We start from the raw sequence: 24,697 nt of genomic DNA, 5'->3' as shown, positions 1-24,697 counted from the left end.
ACCACAGCACCACCGCAACAGTAAAGTCCTAATTTAAATCACTTAAATTAAAATGGGCAATATATGTAGTACAGGATGCTGTGGGTGAAGTGTGCTAGCAACATTGTGACATGCAATTTTTCCATGAAGATGCTGGCTATTGAGCCTCCATGCTAGCCAAACATTTTACCCTTAATGTTTCTAGACACCACCATTTAGAGTCAATTTCTAAAGTTTCCAGCAATAAAATCCATCAGATCCACTACATTAGTTAGTACTGGCCTAAATACTGCATCAAGCATTACATTTCACTTAACCTTTACTAGATCACCCTTACGCCAAGCAGGTGTAAAAGCTTTGACAGGTCAGTCACAGGGCACAAAATATTTTATTTTCAGTCTGACATTGCAGTCAAAAATAAAGCATTTCTAATACATGGAAGACTATACAATACAGTGCTGACAAAGTTGGGTTGTGGAAACAAAGGTTCTTTTGATAGCAGTCATGGAATTCAATAAGTTAGAGAGTCCTTTAAAGTGCTTCACTTTTGAGCTGGTAAGAGGTCATCAATAGACTGGCCTTTCTCAAGGCGTTTCTCCATTTCAGTAAGTAGCTTCACACCATCTACCACCATTTGAACAAGCTCGACTTCAGAAAAACCCAATCGATCTGCATTAGAAATGTCAAATACTCCTCCCACAGCAGCAGTATCAACACCACCTATAATAACAGAAAGATTTACTAGCTTTGACAGTAACACCAAGTATAAACAAAGTTGCAAAACCAAGACTTAAAGCTTAGAGACTTAACTCACCTGCACAGAAGCAGTTAAAGCTACTCCAGAAAAATTCTGCATTATCCTATTGGACCACATGTGCCAACAGGTCAGCCTGTATGGTCCTTGCTTTTCCATGGCAAGAATCACAAAATGGATTGGAGGATTCATATTACAGGACAGAAGCTGCCCATGCATGGCATGGGCTACTTCAGCTGGCTATGTAGTACTATTCTATGTACTAATGAAGTTGTGCAGGCTTGTGCAATTCAGGGACAAAACATGAGGCAGGTGAAGGACACTATTGCAGGAGAGCTGTCAGAAGTGCTGCCAAGATGTCCAACTTGCAAGTATTCCATACAAAAGTTAGGGAGGAGTCAACCAGAAGGCAATTGTAATTTAGTGACTGTTCCTACCCTGTGCAAGAGTTTCTGCATTCTAACAATGCAGTATATAGACAGCCCAGCATCCAAAGCAATCTAGAGTTGCTGGTATGACAAGACCATTAGGCATGACTAGTCAGTCACTAATTACCAACATCCACTAAGCTGTGCCTTCACATTTGAAGAGTAGGAACAGTTTGTGGGCTAGGTCATGAGCTTGAGTACATTACACCTCACATGCAACCACCGTAAGTTTCAAGCAAACATGACTCCAGAATACCTGGAGAAAGCCCAAAAATGGGACAAACATGCAAACTCAAGCTGCCAAGAGGTTTTACTGGGTAGCAAGAGTAACTTTGTCTTAGTATTCTGGTTTAAGTGTATTGTAGGTTGGTACTAGGCTATCGGCCCTAGGGCCTATACAAACCTAGCCAAATTCCCTAGATATTTCTTCCCACAATATTTACTTCCCTTGACCCCTGTCTAGCAGGGTGATGTGATCCCTGGGGTGATTTTCCAATAAAGGTTCCTTTTGAAGAGGGCCAAGGAGGCACTCTGACATGTACAGGCAGTCTATTCCAGAATATGAGGAGTCTCTGGGTCAGGAACCTATCCCTCCAGCATGTTTTGTTCATTGTGATAAGGTTTAGGGCTCCGAGGGATTGGGCTCTTAAGTGGAGCATTATCAAAAGTAAAAGTGAAAATGCAGAAATCTTTAGAAGCAGCTGGAGCAATAGGAGAGCTACTCCAGTGCAACCTGGGGAGCTCCACACTTTCAGATAAAGCTGTGTGATGCTCCTCTCGACTTTATTCCCTTGCCAGCAGAAGTACAGCTTAGAGTCTGAAACTCTGAAATGGGAAGCACATCTAAGGTAGTTATATTCACCAGGCAGTTTCCAATACGAAATTAGAAAGTTGAATTGACACCTGCACCAAGCAGTATGCATTAAGGAACAAGCACACGAACATTTGCATTTATGCTCTGCAATCTGCCACACTGCAGAAGGTCAAACTGCAGGTTAAGCTTGATGGCTCATGGCACCATTTGAGATGGTGTTCTAGAAAAATCCACACAACTGGATTTCTAGTAGTGACTGTAAACTACAGCTACGGTAAGATTTTAAATGCACACAAAGTAAACGTTCCGAAACTAACCACAAATACAAGATCAAAAAGTCCGGTATGCAGTAACCACCAACAGGCTGAGAATAATGTAGAACAGCTCACAAGGAGGTATCAAGGACAGATGACTCCAAAAAGCTTGGTAATTTATTTAACGCCACAAACTGAAATACACTTTTGTGGCGTTAAATAAATTACCAAGCTTTTTTCATCTGTCCTCGATACCTCGTGAGCTGTTCTACATTATTCTCAGCCTGTTGGTGGTTACTGCATACTGGACTTTGATCTTGTATTTATGGTAAGATTTTACCATCTTTGCTAATGAGAAATGCGGCTACTCTCCAGCTAGTGACAAATCAGATAACTGCCCAATTGCAGGCTTATGGGTTAAAAAGGTTTCCCAAAAGCATTAAATGCATGCGTGCATCACCAAGTGTGGGGACTCCTAATGTTTAGCAGGTTGAGGCCATTAGAATATGCACGCCAACAAACTGGAATGGTCATGGACTGCCTGCTGCACAGCAAGTATGAAGACAGCAAGTTCAGCTCTCCTCCCTCCCCATAACTATTGCAGCTCTGCTGGACTTTAGCAGCTTTCCAGCAGAAAGTAGGTCCATTCTATGGTGTTGGAATAGGTCTTGAATTGGTCTCATTTGTGAAATTATACAATGGGCCACCATGAAATGATGAGGCTAGCAGATTTAAGCATGCATTTTAAACAAAGTGCAAGAATTCACTCACATTAATGAAAAAAATAAAAGACCATGAGGGCACAATTATGCCCCTTGCTTTAGCAGTTCAGGGTGAATTTTTTTTGCAGACTCACCTAGAGCACAAAGAATCTTAAAAGGGAGTTAGACTAGTGCCTGTATTTTATTAGCACGCTTCAGTGGTTGGACACAGTTACTGAAGGACTCCCAAGCCTGAATGGCAGTGACAATATTTAACAAAAGTTTATTGGCAAGCAAGCAGAAGAGCAAGTCTGGCTGTGGTCATAACTATATCCAAACAAATGAGGGGGACCAGCAAGGAGAAACACAAACCAAGGACCTCCTTAAGGTATACAACACAGGGATAAAGTTACATGGATTAAGTTCATGGGAGGGGGTCTTCCACAACCTAGGAGGAAAGAACAGACAATTACAAAACTTGTAACATCAGCAAAATTAACATTGCTCAGACCAACTAATCACAGCAGTTTAGATCTTTTGACTAGTGAATGGTCACCCAGACCAGAAACTGCAGGAAAGCAGTCCAGTGCAGCTATGCCAATGCATTTAATTGCATGCTACATGCATATGATTATGGAAAAAGCAAACTGTCTTATGGACAGGACTTACAGTAATGTGGGGATGAAGGTGGAGTCTGCCAGGATCTGTGCTAGGACCTCTACTCTATTTAGCATCTACTGCAGTGCAGAAGGGAGAGAAGCAGGGAAGGCCTGGGTAGCTCCTTCAGCCATGCTGCAAGTGGCTAGGATATCTTAACTAGCACAGCTCTTATGTATAATATATAAATTGTGCACTATTTCTCACCTTGTATGCCTTAAGCCTACAAGAGATCACCCCCCCCCCCTTTGAGATGCACCTTAAGCACATTAGCAGGATGCACCTTACAAAGCAAGAGTTTGACAGGAGCTACCAAGATAAGAAAGCTCTACATTATGGCCTGTAAACAAAGCACAGCCAGGAAGGAGTTAGAGCAGGGGTGGGCAAACTGATTCGTGGGCCACATTGAGTTCTAACATTTGACAAAGGGGCCGGAACAGGAGCAGATGCTTTGAAAACATCACCTCATTGGGGGAAAAATACACATCTTGGGATATGGAGAAAACATGTGCTTTAATTTCCAATGAAAATGAAAAGCATTACAATAAAATCTGACTTCGAAATGAGTCTTTAAACACTGAAAATCAAATAAATGACCATTTTATTTTAAAGCACTGAAAGTTCTGTTATCCTTCACCATCACACTCCTGTCTTTTTTCAAAAATTGTAGGAGATGCAGATGTACTTTTCCTTTTATTCAATTTGTTTCCCCGGTGCCAAAAGTAAACGACCAGTGCAAGGACGAAACAGTTGCAGCAAGTCAGTCTGCGAAGCGTTATATTTGATCTGCGCGCACTATTTTAACAACGTACGTATCACGGAGACACACATTTTAATGGGAGCAGTGTTGTTGGTCTTTTTTAGCCAGCACAAAGTCTGGAGTTAGTTTTGTTGTGGCGATTCTCAGGATGGATCTGAGGTGTAGGTCTGTTAACTTGGATCTGTGGCTGGCTTTGTTGATGTTAATGATGCTGAAGGTGGGTCAAAGGGTAAAGTGCAAACGTGGAGTAATAGGCCCACACTTCACCTCAACAAAGCCAATATATCTAGAGTGCGCCATCTAGTGAGGAAACATCAGAATTGCAGGGGAATTCAAGTTTGGCAGGCCAAATCAAAACGTTTAACGGGCCGCATGTGGCCCCCAGGCTGTAGTTTGCCCATGCCCGAGTTAGAGGCATCAGTAGCAAAGTTACTCCTAACCCCCCAATGCCAACACTAGGGCCAGATATTTAAGTCTATAAGAGCAGCACCACTCATTTCTAAGTGCCTGTCTCTAGTCACCTGAGCTGGTTAGGGCTCCAAGCCTCTGCACCATGGAGCCAAATACTGTAAGAGTTTGTTGGTTTTAGAATCTTGGTAAAATCTGCAATGTTCCATTTTTGGAACTTCTGAAGTACTTCAGGCATAATGCAAATACTCAAATCTTGCATCAACAGAAGCCTGGTGGAATTTGAGACAAGATTCCAAGCCTGAAGTTAAAATATCCACCCCTGATGCAAACAAGGCAGAGTAATGCACTTTAATGTTTTACCATTCAGCTTTTACCATTCAGCTCTTCCCTCAGTTTAGTCTGAAAATGAAGGCTTCTGTACAGCTCTGCTGAAGGAGACCGATATTAAGTTATCCAAAGTTTAAAATGGAATGCTTAATAGCTAGAGGCATAGCCCTAAACCCCTGCTCAGTTTCTGCAAGGGTGGCACCCCCCTCAAACAGTACTGCACAGCAGCAGGGGTAGAAGTTTACACAGCTTTTGGGGAAGGGGTACACTGGAAGAGTGCTCCAAAAGAAGCTGCCTTGCACATGGAGTAGGGGGCAGATCTATTCTGCCACATTTGTTTTGACAGGAGGCATATTCAAGTGGATAGTGGCTGCTTAAGACAAGGCTTTGGCAGCTGTACACCTAGGAATTCAGCTTACATTACACCAACAAGCTGTACTAGAACAGTTGGGGATTTTTCCAGATTAGCTTAATTGGTAATTTTAGTTAACTATCAGCAACCAACCATTCAAGTTGATCAGTAGCATTTTGTTCATCTAGAAGACAGCTTTTGTACAAGGCTAAGGTGTTACTTCGTTTGAGATATTTCTAAATAAGAAATATCTATGCAAACAGCCAATATTTACCAAACTAGACAGGCAAAAATTCAATGCAGTTCAGTTCACTATTAGACAAGCTTAAAGAAACCCTTGAAACTATATATAGCATGGTTTTGTAATGATTGATGCAAATATGAAGCAAAACATCAAAACATCTAGGTGTCAATGATAGCTTTCCTAACTAGACCACCCAAATTTTCACCCTTCCCAATTTAGTAGCATATCAAGATTAAAGCAGGGAGAGGAGCATTTCAGATTTAGAAATGCTGACAGCCCATTCAAATATGGAACTATCCTGCTTCAGAAGACAGTGCAACAATTGCTTTAAGTGCAGGGTTGTTAGTACAGAATGTTGTGGGTTGTTAACTGCTTTCGCCAAGCCTGAAGTATTAGTTTGCAAAGTGGAATCTTCCACTTTTGGGAAGTGCACACAATTCTTAAGTGTGGAACTAGGGAAGCTGCACAACTGTTAAGGGATAGTTTTAGACACCATGCAACTATATACATGTCACCAGTTCTAGTGGCGAATGCTGCACAATAGCAGTGGCTGCTGTATGCCATTAGCAAGTTTGCATACATCTTGGTGTCACACGTTTGAAACATCTGACAAAGGGGATCATTGTAATGACAGACCACAATGATAGTGCACAGCCCCATGCAATTGCAACTGCAATTGTAACTGCTGTGTTGTGAATTTACAAATCCGAGTATAACAAGTGTCATGGCTCCATAATGGGGCACAAATAAAATTCCAGAAATTGACAGGTTAAGAAATCTTAGACCACTTTTATTCCTAAAATATCTTGTGCATGAAAACTGGGCCAGTACCTCATGCAACTGTGCTAAACCCTCCTTGACCAACCTAACTCAAGGAGTCTTGTCCATCCCAGTAGCGACCAATGCCCTTTGCCTTCCTGAAGGAAGGTTCAGGACATCCTTACTGCTCCCCACCCAGGTGAGTGTTCTGGAAACTGAAGGCCAGTGTGATTCACCTTTGGAGGGAAATGCCATTAGCTGCACCTCCAGTATACAGAACATTGACAAACTAGAACAATTTAGTAATACCCCCCCCCCCATCATATACTTTGGATACGATGCACTAGGCATAACACTTGGTGTTAATGAGGTGGATAGAGAATCATAACAGATCAGCATTAGACTGAATATTCTTACTTTGTAGATAAATTAGAACTGTTTTGGTGCTGAACCCACTCAACGCCCTTATACCACTTAAGCATTCAATGGTGTTGGAGCAAAATAAGGCTCTCAATATTCACTCTGTAGTATTCGATTTGGTAATAACTTTAGTTTACTGTGGTAGTGTACAGGTCAACTTTCTAGCATAACCAGGTGAAGTCACAAACCAGGCTCACAATTAAGTTAACAGCCTTGCTTTTAATACAAAATGCAAAACATGGAGGATAGCATCGCCCATAGTAGTTTTAAAATTCCAGTAACCATGTAGGTTAGGTTGAGAGAAATGGACAAGTAGAATAGGTACATTTCAAAACTGAAAACCCTTTTCAGCCATGACCTAGGCCCAGGGAGGCAAGACAATTTTTGCAGAACAGATGCAGCTTTAAGGTTTGCAAGCCAAGTTCACCTGTAATTAATGCTGCATGTGTACACTTACAGTAGTTTTTTTTATGCAGCAGTTGCACAAAGGCTTTAAGACTTAAATATAAAGGCTCCAAATGACATTAGATTTCTAACTGCTAGTCAAGTAATTTACATCCAATTTTCTGAAGTAGAAACAAGGTCTTAAGACAGTGACATCTTCTAAACCATAGATCAGCAAGTTAGTCAAAATACTAAAGTCTGAGGGTGCAAGACTTCTGCAACAAGAGCAAGTGAGATCCTGCAGATTATATTGCCGCTATGGAACACTCCACACAAGTTAATACCTATCCATATGCAAAGTTTACCCCTCTCAGCTAGTCTTGGACAGGCCGCTCCTAAATGATTTGCCCCCCAGTATCTATGGTATCAATTAGGAGTTTCACTGTACACCACCACTCAAGGCCAAGCCAAGTGCAGGAAGGAATAGTATTCTAAAAATAAAACTGGAATATAATGTTCACTTTCATAAGACATTGTAATCACTCACCTGTTCCCCGTTTCTGCAGCCTTAATCTTTTAAGAATCTCCCCAAATTTCTCGTGCTTCCCAAGGTTTGGAAGTTTGATGTGTACGCCAGCACGAAGGCCAGTTCCTAGATTGGATGGACATGTGAGGATGTAACCAAGGTGCTCATTCCACATGAATTCATACCCTCTGTTCTTGAACAGTTCCTCTATCTGCAAAGAGATTTCCACATGTTCAATTAACCAAGTACACATTTGTGGCAGACAGTTTTACAAAAGTTACAGCAGCAAGCCTATGAAGTTCACAGGTCAGACTACTCTGGAGGCAGTTTATTAATCCACTGGCTAGGCCTGTAAGAAATTCTGCAGACTTCATTCCATGAAAGAATGTATGGGATACATTAGGCTAGTCTGCAGATAAGTGATCTTGGGCCACTCCATTCTGGAGTTCTAATTTTTGATAGCCAAATGTTTGTTGCTAGGAATTAGCACATTCCTACCTTTGTTAATCCTGTGCAAAATCTGTTGAAGACTTCTTTCATGTTTCCACCCTTCTGCATTGAGATAACTCTCAAGTGATCTTCCTCATTGACCCAGACAAGGAAAGTCTTATTGTCATTATGCCTACAAGACAAATAGAAACATTTAAAACAGCTGCAATTAAGAATAAAAGTCATGTAGAAGATTAACAGTACTGGCAGTTTATAGCAAGGCTACTTTGACAATGGCTTGTTACCAGCTTCAGAAAAATGACTATTTGATAAATTAAGGGATGGCTTGCACATCAGTCCAACTTGCATAGTTTACACATGCTGCATAGACTAAGCTTTACCTCAAAAGCTTATTCTTAGCATTCACACACCACCACCCCCCTCCCAATACACAACTCAGACCAAGCTATACATTATGAAGCTTGCTTGGCAGTGTACATCTTGCCCCAGCCTCCAAAGTTTTAAACTAGGTTGCCTTGTTACTATGTCACACAGCCCTGAAGTTACTTCTGGCATTTCTACCCCCTAAACTGAGTTGGGGCTTGACCACAGCCATATCAGCCAACTCTAGGCTGGCCTTACAGTTCCCCAGTTACACCACTGTGCCATTAGTGTTGTCTGCTGTGGACAGTGTACCCTACTCAATCTTTCTTGGTCTTGATGTCTTGGCTTTGACCAGTGTTACCATGCTAGTTGAGTAATTCAGCTTCACTATTTGGTACTTCAGAGCCACTTCACTGCAGTTGGTCATGGCTATAAACTACCCCCAGCAACAAATACAAGTTACTCCTACTGCAAAATGTCATACCTCCTATTTCCTAGTGCCTTCTGATTTTCCATGCAGGCATTAGAAATTCAGGAGTGTTACATGGGTTACCACCAAGTAGGTACTGCAGAATTCAGATGGGCAACTTTTCACAGCAATATCTACACATTCACAGTTCATGTAACTTGTGATCAGTAAGTTCTGAGAGGCTAAGGAGCCCTGACCACCTTAGACGTCAGGAATTAAAATTTCTACTACTAGGACAGCCCAAGCAGTTACTGGTTCCAGCTCCCCCATCCTAGGTAAGAGGGTCATGCTCGCTGTTAAAGAGCCTGGCATCCTAGTTGCACCACTTCTGTATCCACGATTCACACCTCATTAGGTGTTCTACCCGTTCCAAAAGCTGCCATGTCAAGCATTTCTATAGCTTACAAAACCCTAGTGCAAGGAGGACTTGTGCCATGAGAGAAGTGAGCTGGCCAAGTCTAGTCCCCCGGTTTAGATAAGGGCCCCCCCCCATCTACAGATGAGTTTGTACTTACCAAATACCCCTTGCATCAGGCCAGTCACGTGCCATACCAGAAGCCAACAGCAGAGGAGAGACTGGTTTGTCAAACAAGAAGTGGTCATCAATGAGCTGCTGCTGTTCCTCTTCAGTCATGTTCTTCAAGGCATAATACTTTCCCTTCAGGTCACCAGTCAAGTTGGACAAGGCTAAAAAGGAGAAAAGTGCTCTCCAATAATATGTTCAAGAAAAACTTCCAAAATGTACACTACAGCTCCAGAAATGGAGAATGTTAACCACTGTCAGTCTAGAGGTAAAGAATACACAAGACTGCTACAGAGGAACTTTCCTAATACTGTGGCTATTGTACATACTGTAATGTAGAATCCTCACCTTCTATGGATAGCTTTTCAATTGCCCGTCTCTCACCCCTAGAGCAATGAGGGGGCAAGCAAAATTTACGAATGCTTCTGCCAGTTCGGACACGGGAGCTTAGTACATAGTTTGAATCCAAGTCATCTCCACCCTATGAAATGAAAGAGGGTTAAAGGAATTTTGTCAAATAAATCTGTTTCACATTTGAGAATGGCCAATATTTGTGGCCATTAAAAGTGAGCAATACAAGAGTGAATATTTAAAAAAAAAAAAAAAAAAAAAAAAAAAAAGTGTAACCAGGAGTTACATTAACCACAGTACAGCACAGATATTTTTCTGGCTCCAGACTGAAGACTCTAATCCTGACCTCCCAGTACCCTGTAGCTTTACCACAAGAGCAAGTTTAGCTAGCCAGCTTACAAGGCTGCTCTAGAATTCAGTGCACAACCAGTTCCACTGTCTGTAGTGCACTTGTTCTAGGTACTTTCCTGTAGAGGACCTCTTACTTGAGGTCCTGCCCCTTTGGTTCACATTACAGTCTTGTACATTAGAAAAAAAAAAAAAAAAAAGCAGCCATACCTTCAGGTGTTCAGAATTTAAGTCAGTCTTATGTTTATCAGTTGGCTTGTATCCCCCATGTCTGTCCTGAATAACCGGGTCAAACAAGTCCTTAAAAACATCATAGGTTTCTTCATCACCTGCTACACACCCTACTGTTAAAATGTAGGGGTGACCTACAGAGCAGAAGCAGAAGAATCTGGTTAGATCTTTAAGCTCCTAAAGAATCAATTCTTAATGACTGACGACTATTCAAGTGTTCCTTCAATGTTAAGTGCAATAAAAAGGCGTATGCTGTATTTACCCAGTTTCAAACACTAAACAGGTTTCTAAATGGAGTTTTATTACTGCTGTAGCTCTTAAGGCTACATAATACTGTCATAGCACAACCTGTTACTTCATGCATGACCAACCACAAAGGTTCAGAAGTTTGACAAGAAGGTAGATGTGGGCAAGCCTCATGTACCAATACAGTCCCAGGTCATCCACAATATAAAATTGGTTTGCTTCTAGTCATATGTAGACTAGAAATGAAAGCTGTAGCAACATGCAAGAGCTCAAACACTGCAGCATTAAAATGCAGTCTGGAAATCTCCTATGGACACAGAGGCAAGCATACACTTCAAAAAAAATTCCCTATTTTAGTACAACTTTTGTTAAGACCTAGCTTCTATGCAACTTGGTGTCAAGCCCATATGGGCAGGCTATACATAGTTGGCCTTAACACCATAGGTGTATGATTGTTATAGTACACCCAACTGGCTGCAGCTGATATTAAAGTGTGGCAGCCCTAAACAAAATATCAATTCAATATAAAGGCTTAAGAAGCCCACTAGGTGTGTATGCTCTACAACCCACTGCTTAAGCAGATTTAAGCTTCCCCACCCAATACTAAGTGGACTGAAATGTAGGACAGCCTTAAGTTCAACTACAGTGACTGCAAGAAACTTGATATGCATTTGGGAGTGTTCAATTACAGTAGCAAGTGGCCATCCCTCACACTGCAGTACAGTACTAAGTGGAAGTTGTCAAGTTAGAAACAAGGCAAATCACAGCAGCAAGCAGTGTGCACAATGTATGCAAGTACACACTGGGGTCAAAGAACCCACGGGGGGGGGGGGGGGGGGCTACTGGGATAAGCTGTAGTATTCACATAAAGAGTGAAGGCTTCCACAAATCTGAAAAACTAGTTTTAACTAGGTCCCTGAATGACATGTACAGGAATTTCCAGGCCACACATGTACAGGAATTCCCACTTCTAGCAGCATCAAACTTGACTGAACCTAGCGTGCGTGAATTCTTAATGTCACTTAAGAACCAACTTGTGTTTGCTCTGGGTATGATTGGGTTGTCTGATTTGCAGAAGTGAAAGGCTATACTCAAGCTAAAAGACCTGTTCAGTTCTCCTAGAAGTATAGTCCCACACAATAAACAGCCATTTAGTTTCCTACAGGTCTTCAAAATATCTACCCTTGAAAAGATGCCTCACTAATCTTCACTACGCCTTTGCAACACAGGCAAGTTTTCCCACCCTGATTACTTTATTCAGTGTACAACATTAAGAGGAGGAATGCAAAACATTAAGTGCAAAGTCCATTCCTAGGAAACTAGAAATACAAGAGAACATCCACCAATTAGTACTGAAGGCAGCACTCAAGCTGCTAGTTACCTGGATTATCAACACCTGTCTGAATGCAGTCATCCAAAGCAAATCCACTTGAAGTCTGTTTATCTCTCAGTTTAGCGTAAAGCTCCTTTGTCAACACTTTAGCCATATGATTGTTGTGGACACTAAGGTCAGGGTACTCCTCGTCAGCAGAGTAGTTCATCTTCAGCAAGTTGTGACTGTTGCTAAAAGGCATGCTTTTCACCTGCAAGGAAATTAAAGATAATGCAACAGTATCCTACCAAGTATCTTGTGCATTAGGCAATGTGTTCGTATGGATTTGAAAAAGCAAATCAAGTCCCATTTACAGCATTAGCAGGTAGTTGACCTGTACCAACTTTCATAACCAATTTTCAGCCTTAAAAATCGAGCGTTAGTCCCTTATAAAAAGAATGAATTAGTTGGGGGTGTGGAAGAGAAGTTATGGTTTAGTAACTTCTGTAAAGGAACCTGCTAAATTTGATTTAAACTGGCAAGTTACTCCAGGGATATCTTCCTGGCATCGTTAAAGAGCACAGTGAAGAAACCTGGACTACAGCTACAGGACTTGTCACATCCCAGGCTAGGCACATCGGGAAATATTACAAACTCAAGTATTCTGAACAATGAAATAAATTGATTAGTGGTTAGGCGACATTTACAAGACATCGAAATAGAACATCCCATAACGAGAAATGAGGATAACCCCGGAGTTACGTATGAGGTGGGGGTCCACCTACCTCAGGCACAAGGTCAAACACAATTACCCAGACCAAGACTATGCAGGGTTTTGAGTCTCATAGTACCTTCCCAGTGTGTTGGGAACTCAAATGCGAAGAGTTTTGAATATTCAACTCACTTTACGCCAAACCCGACTGTTTTCTCTCGGTTCCGGAGCAGCAATATGCCAAACTACGCTAAGGCCGATCGTCCTACTGCAGCCCCATCAGAAACCACAACACAGCATCCAGTCGGATTTCACAGCGGCTGTCCATGTGTCGTACACAGACGCAAGCAGAGAGAACTGAAAAAGAACCCCTTAAGCAGACCACGGTCAGGGAAAAATTTTTCGCTTATTTTGTGCCCAGTCCTATTCGGGATAAAAAAGGTGCACCAACACCAAATGAATGAATGTGGTTTTAAAAAAAAGTGTAACACTGAAATGATAAAACTGACTTACGAACACTGAATATAAGTCCGGATTTCTACAGGACCTCTTCTATGAGGAGGATGGGGCTCCGCTTAAAACGAAATAAAATCCTTCCGAAAGTTCCCCAAAAAATCTTATAGCCGAGCTACAGCCCAAGGAATTCGAGACTCAAGTTTTAGCACGTATGCTCCTTGGGAAACTAGCCTACAAATAGTAATAAAATACCACATACAGTCTCCTAACAGTTTAACTTCTGAAATACACTTGCTTCCATCTTTGATGCAACCAAATATCCTTCATTAATAAATAAAATCTTACTAAAAATATCCAATAAGGCTGGAATGCCACATCCTCAAAAGACCGAATAAAAGATGCTGCTTACCAAATGGCGGGAGGTAAAAAGTCAATTGATGAATCGCTTCGTACCCTTCCAAAACCTTAGCTAGTGTCCTGCAATGGAAGCCTCGCTCTGGACATATATACTTTCCATTCTCCGCCGCCTCATTGGTTACTATTTTTAGTTCATTCATTCCATTGGAGGTAGGAAGGAGAGGCTTAGTAGGATATTAAAATAGGATTTATAATGGTTTTCTTAGGCTGCTGGGTTGTGATCGTTTAAACTGGATGGGCAGAGCATCTGCAAGTATATGTTAAGAAATTTGTTTAATCGAGGCATTGTTTCCACAAATTGTAAAATGCCTTTATAAACAATGGTGAAGCAAGACTAGTTGCTACGACATTCACTGGTTTAATACATTTATATTTCTACGCTTAACTCATACTGTTTCCTCTCCCAAACCACACATCTGGCGTTTAAAATGTGCACAAGCTATCGCGACCTTACTTACATCCCTCTGAAGTTTATGAGGAAAATTAAATAAATGATTATAATGTCCCCAGCTCAATACATGATATAGTGACCTCTGAGGTTTGGGAGAAATATTAAAGAGCCTTATGAGTACACCCACGAGCAGGGCTTGTTTTAGACGAGGTGGGGTTCATGGCAAAGCCCGGCGGCGGAGCAAAGGCAATTACTAAGTCCGTGTCAAAATCCACTTATACAGTCTTGGTGTGTTGGGGGCCACTAGCCTCCAGAAGTTGTGAAAGTCTGGGTATTCTGAGAAGCATTTCCCCCCTATTTTGTATTTATTTATTTTTGAGAGATGGCTGTTAAATTGGGCACGTGGTAACAAGGTCAAATTCTTTCATTCAATCTCCACAAACAGTTAGAGCTACTTCTATGTACAATCCAGATGCCTGATTATGATAAAAGATGATAACCATGTAATTAATACATTTCACCTTTTCCCTTAAACAAGTAGTTGCTGCATATTAAAAATATTACATGTTGCTTTGCATAATTGCATTAGTCCTGCAAAACCAAAATAATAAGTAGACAGCTAGTAATTTTCCTCCGTAGAAGGCAGCCACAGCATAGGGGTGCAGACATAGCCCCCTGCTAAAGTGGAGGAGAAGTCAGTAGCTGTAGGTGTTTATTATCGTTGTAGGAAACTGCAGTTTGGTTTAGAGTTTTTGGTATTCTGGGATTTGAGTTTGTAACATTTCAGGATTGTGACTGTTCATGTTTCTGATCTCAGTCTTTTGTGGTTCGGTCTGCTGGCAGTTTGGAATTTAAAAGTAGACCCATATATGTACATGTATGTATATATATATATATATATATATATATATATGTGTGTATATATATATATATATATATATATATATATATATATATATATATATATATATATATATATATATATATATATATATATATATATATATGTATGTATATATATATATATATATATATATATATATATATATATATATATATATATATATATGTATATATATATATATATATATATATATATATATATATATATATATATATATATATATATATATATATATATATATATATATATATATGTGTGTGTGTGTGTAGATATAGATATATATGTGTAGATATATATATATATATATATATATATATATATATATATATATATATATATATATATGTCTCATAGTTAACTCTTAATTTGGCCACTACTGGAATCAATTACAATGTAAATTTCAGCATCAATGTATGACACATGGAAAGACAAACCACCGGCCAAGGCAGGTTTCATCTTTCAGGCACCAGAATAAAACTTTTACATGACACATCCCTTTAAAGGGTACGCAGAACCCACTTCCGAATTCTGTAAGAGGGGACATTTTAAGTAAGTGGCTCAAGGAGTATCCAGTTATAGAGGAGGCGGCATTGTTAGAGGAAGGGTTATCACAGGGTTGAGGATACCAGCAAAAGGTAAGAAAAAGGGGGTATTATTAAGAACTTAAAATTGGCTAAAGACCATCTGTCTATAGTTATGGATAGATGCATGACAATTGGGTATTCAGTTGCATACACTACTTTCAAAAAGTTTAGCACCTTCCTGCATTGGCTAGTGGCATGCAGGTTAGATGAAGGCAACATTGTTCATTATCTGGACAACTTTCTATTTGTAGGGTTTAAAGACACTGGTGAATGTTAGCAAGCTGTAGATACCTTCAATCCAATATGCAAAGAATTAGGGGTACCTTTAGCAATAGATAAAGTGGAGGGCCCAACAAATAGATTAACATTTTTGGGCATAGAGATTGATAGTTTGAAAGGTCAATGGAGGCGTCCCTTAGACAAAGTTAAGTTACAGTCAGCCTTGAGTCAAGTCTGGGGCAAAGCAAGATAACACCCAAACAGCTGCAGTAATTAGAAGAGTTTATTATTTTGCATGTAGGGTAATTCTAGTGGGGCAGTCATTTATGAGACAGCTAGCAGCCAAAGGGTCTGGTTGTATGAAATCGTACCACCGGATCAGGATTTCGCAAGACATGAAAAAGACTTAAAGGTATGGTTACATTTTTTAACAGGATACAGTGGGGTGTCAATATGGCAGAAAAATGTGAGCCAACCCCCGCTTCAGGTATTCACAGATGCTGCAGGAGGGTGTGGTTTTGTTGGCAATTTCCAGGGACAGTGGTTCAGTGAGGCATGGCCATATCAAGATAAAGGCAAGCTGAGCCTTTCAATTGCAGAGATGGAGTTTTTTTCCATTTATAGTGGCCTTGGAAATTTTAGGGGAACAAATGAAAGATAGGGTGGTTTGGCTTTGCTCTGATAACAGCAACATTGTGCACATTGGGAACAATCAGCTGGGGGGGTAAAGGAGTATTGGGCAACATGATGAGGCATTTTGCTTTACAGTGTTTGACATTAAATGTTACATTTAAGGCATAACACATACCAGGTACTGATAACTCATTAGCAGATTCCCTTTCTCATTTACAGTGGCCCAGGGTCAAGTTAATGGCTCCGAATACAAAACCTACTCCAGAACAAGTGCCAGATCAGTTATGGGAATTGTGCGCAACCAAGAATGGAGGCTAATGTGTAATGCTCTCAGTGCAAGGACAAGGGTATGGTATAATAAATGCATTTGGCAATTCTTGCAGGCAAGATTATCCAGAGGCTGGAAGCCAACATGGTCAATACCACCTCATCAAATCAGGGCTTACACTGGTAATAAAGGGAAGAGGCTGGAGTTTAGGGATGGCAAGAAGCACAATGTCAGCTTTAAATTGATTTCATCAGGCTGTAGGGTTAAGGAACTTGGCTAATTCTTTTCAAGGCTGAGTAACGTTTAAGGGCTGGAGGAGGAGGAAAACACCCAGGACCCTAAATAAAAGGTACCCCATATGTCCAGCAGTACTACATAAGTTATGGATGGCTATGTTAGCGGTTTGTTGTTCAGCGTATGAAGTAGCATTATTTAGGGACGCTTTTCTGCTGACTTTTAGTGGGGCTGTTAGGTGGTCAGAGATTGTTCAACCAAGCAAGAAGAATGGCCAATGAACGGTTTTACCTTTGGCACATGTGCAGCTGCTCGAAGATGGCACTTGGGCTTATTTATCTAAATCCAAAACAGACCAAGAAGGGAAAGGTCAGTGGATGAGGGCGGTTACCCCAAAGAGTGTAGAATGGAAGTTGTCCACCATCATGTCGGAGTATCCCAGCTATAGGGATACATTAAATGGCCCATTCTTTTGTCATCAGCAAGGTGACCCCCTTACACTGTACCAAGTGAGGGCAGTCTTAAAAGAGGTGGTTACACAGATAGATATACATTGCATTCTTTTTGAATAGGCATAGCTTCTCACATATATTCAATAGGAGCATCACAGACTGACATAAAAGACTGGGAAGGTGGAAATCCAGTGCTTATAAAAGTTATGTCAGGTGCAAATGTCTAACTCTTGTTTTTTTATTTCAGCACACATGGTGGTGGATCACAAGAATATTTGGTTGGTGGGTCATACTTTTATTTGGAGGCTTCAGTTGTGGGTTCAAGCCAGGACAGTCTCTTCTCCCCAGAGATGAAATCGAGATGGTTATGAGGCAGTTAATTTGAGGTATCAGGCATACAATGGCATCAGCTGAGGTCAGTGTTGCACCAGGCAGCCAGAAGGGGGAAAACACTGACAGCCATTTACCAATGTCCAATAAGAGAGCTAGTGCAGTTCATGGTACAAGAGGTAAAGTATTTACATGATTGTTGGCCTCAGGTTATAATCTGCTGGTCAGTAATAGTTCAGAGAATAAGGTGGAGGGGGCTAGGTCAACTGAAGCAGTGGAAAGGATGAGGTGAAGAATTAATAATACCATGGATAAATTATTAAGGATCATTGGTGGGGGTATACATTTCCCACCCTAGCATTGGAGTCAGCTGGCCAGAGGGGTATGCTGGGGATGGGCTCATCTGTCAGAGGAGGGAATGCAGGTTATTTACAAGGAATTACAAGCAGGTATAACACTAAAGGGCCTACACTTTGAGTAAATTAAGATGTGCTTGTGGAAGGGAGGAATATTCCTTCCCTCTGTGGTGAAAGGCAGGAAAGGTAAGGGAGGCCAAGGTAAATGGTGGGGGGTGTCATAGGACTCTTTAGCTGGACCTCCCACAGGGCAGACAGCCCCAAGGGGATTATTGCCAGGGGACTTATCAGCCCATCAATGGTCCTTGGCAGATTTTAAGGCAGCCCAGAGGAACTGAGAATGTCATGAGAAGAAATCTTGTCATGTGGGTATGATAACTGGGAGGGCTGGATATGGCCAGTGCTGTTTGTTGTTCTGTAGTGTTTAGGGTATTGCTATGAAATAAATAAATGAATGACCTTCCTGACATTCCTGCCTTGTGCACATCTCCATTAATTGGATTTAGTAAAGGACGTTGGCAATAATTGGCAATAAACACATGGCTGTGGCCATTTAATCCACCTGATCCCTCTGTGTTTTATTTAATGCAACAATGATTGTCGCAAGAGGTAACAAGAATAGTAGTATGATGGCACTGATGTAATGATTTATGCGAGCTGCTATGATGATTATGATTATTATTATTATTATGCTGTTGTTGTTGTTGTTCAATGATAAGTGATGTGAAAATATTTGCAAACTGGAGCTGATGGGAAGCAAGTGTTGTGAAAATAATTCCAGTGAAGCTGATAAGGTGAATGTCATTAACTGTACTTTGGTGCATCCTGGAACAAGGGTAAGCTTGGCAATGGTGAACAATGTGGTACTGTTTTAGTAATGGCAGGTAGAGCTGTACCAGTCTTGGACAAATACTGTCCCCAGCTCAATACATGATATAGTGACCTCTGAGGTTTGGGAGAAATGTTAAAGAACCTTATGTGTACACCCATGAGCCCAAACAATCCCTACAGTTAGAGCCAGTTCTATGTACAATCTATGTACAATCCAGATCCCTGATCATGATAAAAGATTATAACCATGTAATACATTGCACCTTTTTTTCCACAAACAAGTAGTTGCTGCATATTAAAACATTGCACGTTGCTTTGCATAATTACATTAGTCCAGCAAAACCAAAATAATAAGTAGACAGCATTAGAAAGCTAGTAATTTTCCTCCATAGAAGACAGCCACAGCAATTATATGTACTTTACCTGTGCATATCAGGTGTCCAGTTAAGTAGTCCATCTTCTCACAAATGCACACTAGTCATGTTAATCCAGGCAATGGCTGTTTAAATTGAGCAAATGACAAGAGGATCAGCCATTTTCATCCAGCCAACACCCATCCCAGCAGTTATAGCCACAAGGTCTGATAGCTATGTAATATTATTTCCCCTCCACACATAACTCTCAACTGTCTAGATTTTCACAGAATATCCAGATTTTTGCCTCATACTTTTGGCTTGTTCCTCATAAAATTTGTGGTTTTCTGGTAAATCACTGAGGACTGAAGTCACTAAATAATGACACACATTTGAGTTTTAAACTTCATATGCTTTGGAAAAACCATGCTAACACAAACCTCGTTATTGTAACAACTAAGTTTATAAAATCACTATTTAAAATGTATCCCTTTTTTGGGGCCTTTCACCTCCGCATTATCTTAGGTTTTGCCTAGATTTCTTGATATGAGGTTGAGAGGTATGCCTTCACAGTCCACACAAACAAATTGCCACACATTAAAGTGTTCCAATCCAGGTTGCTTCACAGAAATCACAAAGCCAGATTCATATTGCCAAAAATATCTAGTTGATTACTGCCAGCCAGCATTATTGTAAAAACAGTAATGACACTTATCTCACTGCATCATTCCTCCCATCTCAGCTGTCCATCCAAATACAAAGTCTGAAATACTGCCCCAAAATATCTGGTTGATCACTTTCAGCATTATTGTAAAATTAGTAATAGCACTTTTCTCACCAGTATCTCCTCTCTGTCCAGAATTTTGCATAATGTCCCTACCACTGCTCTGCCCCTCGTCTGTTGTACACATTAAATAAATTAAATAATGATAATAGCAACAATAATAATGATAAGAAGAAGAAGCTGGGGCCAGTATCAGAAACTGTATAGCCCAATGTGGTGTATTTTGGGGTCCTGGAACTCCACTCATTACCCAGCCACACCCCATCCCCATATGCCACACCTCCCTCAACCCCCCCCCCCCACAACCTACTAAACTATCAGTTGCAGCAACTTGTCTGATCACATATACTTCAAATGTATGCTTGAGATCAATTAAATGAATAAATACAGAAATGATGGCCTAAACAGAAATGCATATCAGCTCACTGCTTTCAAAACTTTCCAGTGCAATGAACTGCAACCCTTCTGCCCTTGCAACTTCTTAGCTCAAGAATCAGAGACAAAAAATCCATATCAGGAGTTGGTTTTAAATATTACTCTTATATACTTAGAAAGTTCCTATAATAAAAAGCTTTGTATTAGCAAGCTTTTTTCTGAAGGATCTGAAGCCTGAAACTCACAGGCTTTTCATCATTTAGTGACTGCTGGCAAAGTGAAACAAGTTGCCAGAAAACCACACATTTTGCAAGGCACAGACCAAAAACATGAGGCAATATCCGGGACAGTGAACAACTATACCCTGTGCAAGAACACGCAAACACACGTAGACACACACACACACACACACACACACACACACACACACACACACACACACACACACACACAAATACAGACAGACACTCTCTGAAACTGCTCCTCACAATTGTGGTATATTAGAAGACACACACACACACACACACACACACACACACACACACACACACACACACACACACTAGTCACTAATGCTGCATACTTACTTAGAGGCAAAATGGAGGAACACCTGTGTCATGTCTTTGAGGTGCTGGTAGAAACCAAAGCATCTGAGCAAAACCCACACAGAGACAGGAAGGATATGCAAAATCTATGCAGAAGGAGTCACAGATAAGAACTCATCCAGAGAACAAAGCACTGCACTGCTGTGCCAATGGTTAGCTACTTTCACACACATCTTACCCATATCTCCAAAGACAGCTATGTATTCTGTACAAGTCTGAAGGATATAAAGTCAGAAATTCAAATGGCTGTCATTATTTTGTGGCTGCAGTCCCCCGTGACATGTTAGAAAACTACACATTTTATAAGAAATATACTAAAATATGAGGCAAAATCAGTGCCAGTCTGTAACATTAGGGACATTTCAGACCTTTAACAAAGTTGTACTCAAACAATATTCACAGTAAAAAAAAATTCGAAGCTGCTTACACAGATAAATGCTTTTGGAAATGCAGCAATATAACAATTAACACCTTTGATTTGCCTACAGCTTTATTGTAAAATTAGCATTCACCTTACCACTAAAAACAGTACCGTTGACAGAAAAGCCAAACTTCATTCTTGGCCTTAAATGTAAACCATTCTAAAAGCTTCAGTTAAGGGACAGAGAACACAATAACCAGTTTGCACAGACTCCAAGTGCTGTTATAAGAAAACATTTCAGTAAACACTACAAAGTGCCTAAGAAAACTGGATGCTGAGGCCTGCTCTTCTCTACTATACCTACATTACAGCTTAGAGGATTACACCCCTTCCACAACAGACACCTGTTGAAATTTATAAGAGCAGCCAAATATTTTATGAAAACTGGCATTCCCTGGTGGCCCATTCACTTCACACAATCTGCAAATAAGTGACTACTTCAGACATCCTGCTTTTGGAATTCCACAGTGTTAAATATGAATAACATGTTCCTTTGCTTCCCATATGTTCCAGTTAAAATCTTCCATTCTGAGCCACAACAGCATGTCACATGAACACTTTTCCAGATGACTTGGAGACCTTGAACCTAAAAGTGCTACTTCTACTGATTGGCTGGCAAAAAAAAAAAAAACATTTAATGAGCTGTATTACAGAAGAACACATGCTGATCAAAGGGAAATCTAGGCTTTTGGAATCATTTTTCCTCATTTCCCTCAAGCTGGGGATTTTGTTGTAAAGCATGCCCTGATAAACTCCTTCAGGCGCCTTTGCACCTGCATTTGAACATTGCAAGGTCTGTACTCTTGAGACCTCGTGACTACCATACCTTTATTTGAATGCCAAGTTAACCATAACAATTCCCTTTCTACAGCACTCGCTAAACTGTGAGAGCATTTCCCCCATTGCAGGGGTGCTTTATTTATTTATTTATTTATTTATTTTTAGAGAAATTAAATATTGCTATAAAAATAAAGAACTAAATGAGGAAAGAGTGTCCCTACAAGCACTCTGCCCCAGGAGGTTGCCTATTTCACTTATTCATAAGGCTAGCCATGTTCTTGAGTTCTCTCTCCTTTGTAGGTTTTCCCCCTCTATATTTTTGTGAGTGAATATCATCCTCTCACTTTCTTTCCTTGTCTATGTTACCTTCTTACTGCAAAAGGTATATCAGGACACTATTTATCATCAGATTTCTTTCTTTCTTGGCTTACAGACACATGTTGCTGAGAGTCTTCCCTCTCTTGAATTTTCTGGTTTATACTAGCAAAAGGGGGTTAAACCACTGCGTTTCCTTACCTATGCTACATCGAGTATTTACTACCATTTATTTGTGCTACAGAGCTTCACGCAAGCACTCAACTTCCTTTGTATCAGTTTTAGTGCTAGCATTCCTTGTAGGTCTATTTAAACATCTGTCATATACTGTCTTTTACTTTATAGCTCCCTGTCAGTTCACCTTCAGTTTCTATAATGACATCACTTACAGCTTTCAAGTTCTGCTTCTCTGTCATTGAGACATGCTTGTGATCACAGACAGGATCCTTTAACTGCCCAATGACAACCAAATTCTAGCCCATTTGGTAGCTGTTATGCCAATTCCCTTAGCCAAGTTTTGATTCTGGATCACTGTATGAGTACCATATTCTTATACTGAATGGATGTATCAAGATGCTGTTCAACCTCTTTCTCTTTAAGAATATCAGTTTGTCTCACTGTGTCTGTGGATTCCTTTCCTCCTACATTTTTCTTAGTGCTTTAACATGGGGAAAATATTTTCTAGTATTGCATCAGGAGTCATATCAGGGGTAACAGCATAGGATTTACCATTTTTTTCTAGAACTGTTTGAATTTCTGCACGTTTAACTGAATACTGTTTTCTATCAACATGAATGTGCATTACCAACATTTTTTGGTTGTTACTTGTTGTTGTTAATCTTATGCTTACACACAGGAGATCCTTAACAAGAGTAATGCTTACAGAAATTAGCAGTTTGAACCTCCCTTTCCTTCTAAAAAATATAGTGTGCTTCACTAGTTTAATTGTACCATCATGATATAAAACAGACTCAATTATTCTAACAGTACCCTTGTCATACTCCAAAGGAAAAATGTCATTTAAAACAAGCATGCAGTTTTCACATTTCTAGAAGTAACATTTTCTTCAGTATTTTCAGTATGGAACTTACCAAAGTGACACCCATACCACATTTGAAACAAATTAACACATTATATGATACCACTGATGTTGACAAACATAACAAACCACCACGTACACAAGAGATGGCCAGTGGAAAAAGCAAACTTACTTATTATAAAACAAAAACGAATTGCACTCCTAGTGCCTCGGCTTATACAAGCATTTATAGAGTAATACACACAAGTGAAAGCATACACCTTTTATACATTTCATTAAAAATAATCAAACAATTAAACAATCACTTAAAACTATTAACACATTATTTACTGACTTTTGTTTCACAGAAGATAGCACATTGTTACTGTTGTTTTATGTTTAGAAGCACCCACATTAGTCTTAAACTTGCATTGTTAACTAACAGACATTCTACTAAAGTTACTAGGTTATTAGATTTCATGGGATCACTTTGTAATACCCATTCCTTATATTATGAGGCAAAGCTTTTGTAAACTTGTCTAGTGCTAGTATTTCTCATATGTTCACTTTACTGTTGGTATCAGATTCAGTCCAGTAGTTCCTAATATGCTTTATATCATGCATCTGTGTACTCACCATGTTATCAACATTAGAAGCCCAGTTATAAAAATACTTCCATTGTAAGCATTCTTGATAAGTTTCTTCATAGTACACACAGTCTTCAGGTTGGTAGCTACCTTTGCCGGCACAATTATCCATAGCTGTAACTGTGCCAGATTTTGGCCATTCCTTACATGTGATTCCACAAGTGTCTGTAACCACAGCAGAAACACAACTGTTACAACATTGTAGAGAATTAATAGCTCAAAATATGGTTTGCACTTGTCAGCAGATACACTGTGAGTATCTGAAAAAAGGGCAAGTCTTTGGCCATCTTCCTGAATTCTTGACCAGTACAAGTCCAAAGAGACACTGGAGGCAATTCATTTTTCTCAGGACCTTTTCAATCTTTCACAGCCTTTTAAGTATCAGGCTGCATTTAAAAATCCATGGTTGCATATTCAGACATGCTTATTCCAGCTCTGTTATCAAGTTTACTTGACCTACTATAACTTCATGTCTTATCCTGAGTGGGCTGACATTAACACATTTTCAGAGCCTTCTTTTTAGCTGCTCCACAGATGAGGATCTTGCTT

General features: G+C 40.1%; 1 protein-coding gene across 1 annotated transcript; it reads right to left on the bottom strand.

Annotated features, from left to right (window-relative positions):
* Positions 1 to 348: 348 nt before the first annotated feature.
* Positions 349 to 13,763, bottom strand: CKB (creatine kinase B). Its single transcript, XM_044074520.1, has 8 exons — positions 13,641 to 13,763; positions 12,133 to 12,334; positions 10,485 to 10,639; positions 9,924 to 10,056; positions 9,568 to 9,739; positions 8,269 to 8,392; positions 7,792 to 7,981; positions 349 to 699 (listed from the first exon to the last, which is right to left on the bottom strand). The coding sequence occupies exons 2-8, from the start codon at positions 12,323 to 12,325 to the stop codon at positions 521 to 523; spliced, it is 1,146 nt and encodes a 381-aa protein (XP_043930455.1). The 5' UTR covers positions 12,326 to 12,334; positions 13,641 to 13,763; the 3' UTR covers positions 349 to 520.
* Positions 13,764 to 24,697: the final 10,934 nt, after the last annotated feature.

The sequence above is a fragment of the Protopterus annectens genome, chromosome 6.part0 (assembly GCF_019279795.1).
Source record: "Protopterus annectens isolate FY-2018-M chromosome 6.part0, PAN1.0, whole genome shotgun sequence".
NCBI classification, from domain to species: domain Eukaryota; kingdom Metazoa; phylum Chordata; order Ceratodontiformes; family Protopteridae; genus Protopterus; species Protopterus annectens.
The sequence above is the reverse complement of the archived record's forward strand: the minus strand, read 5'-3'. Positions and strand labels throughout refer to the sequence as shown.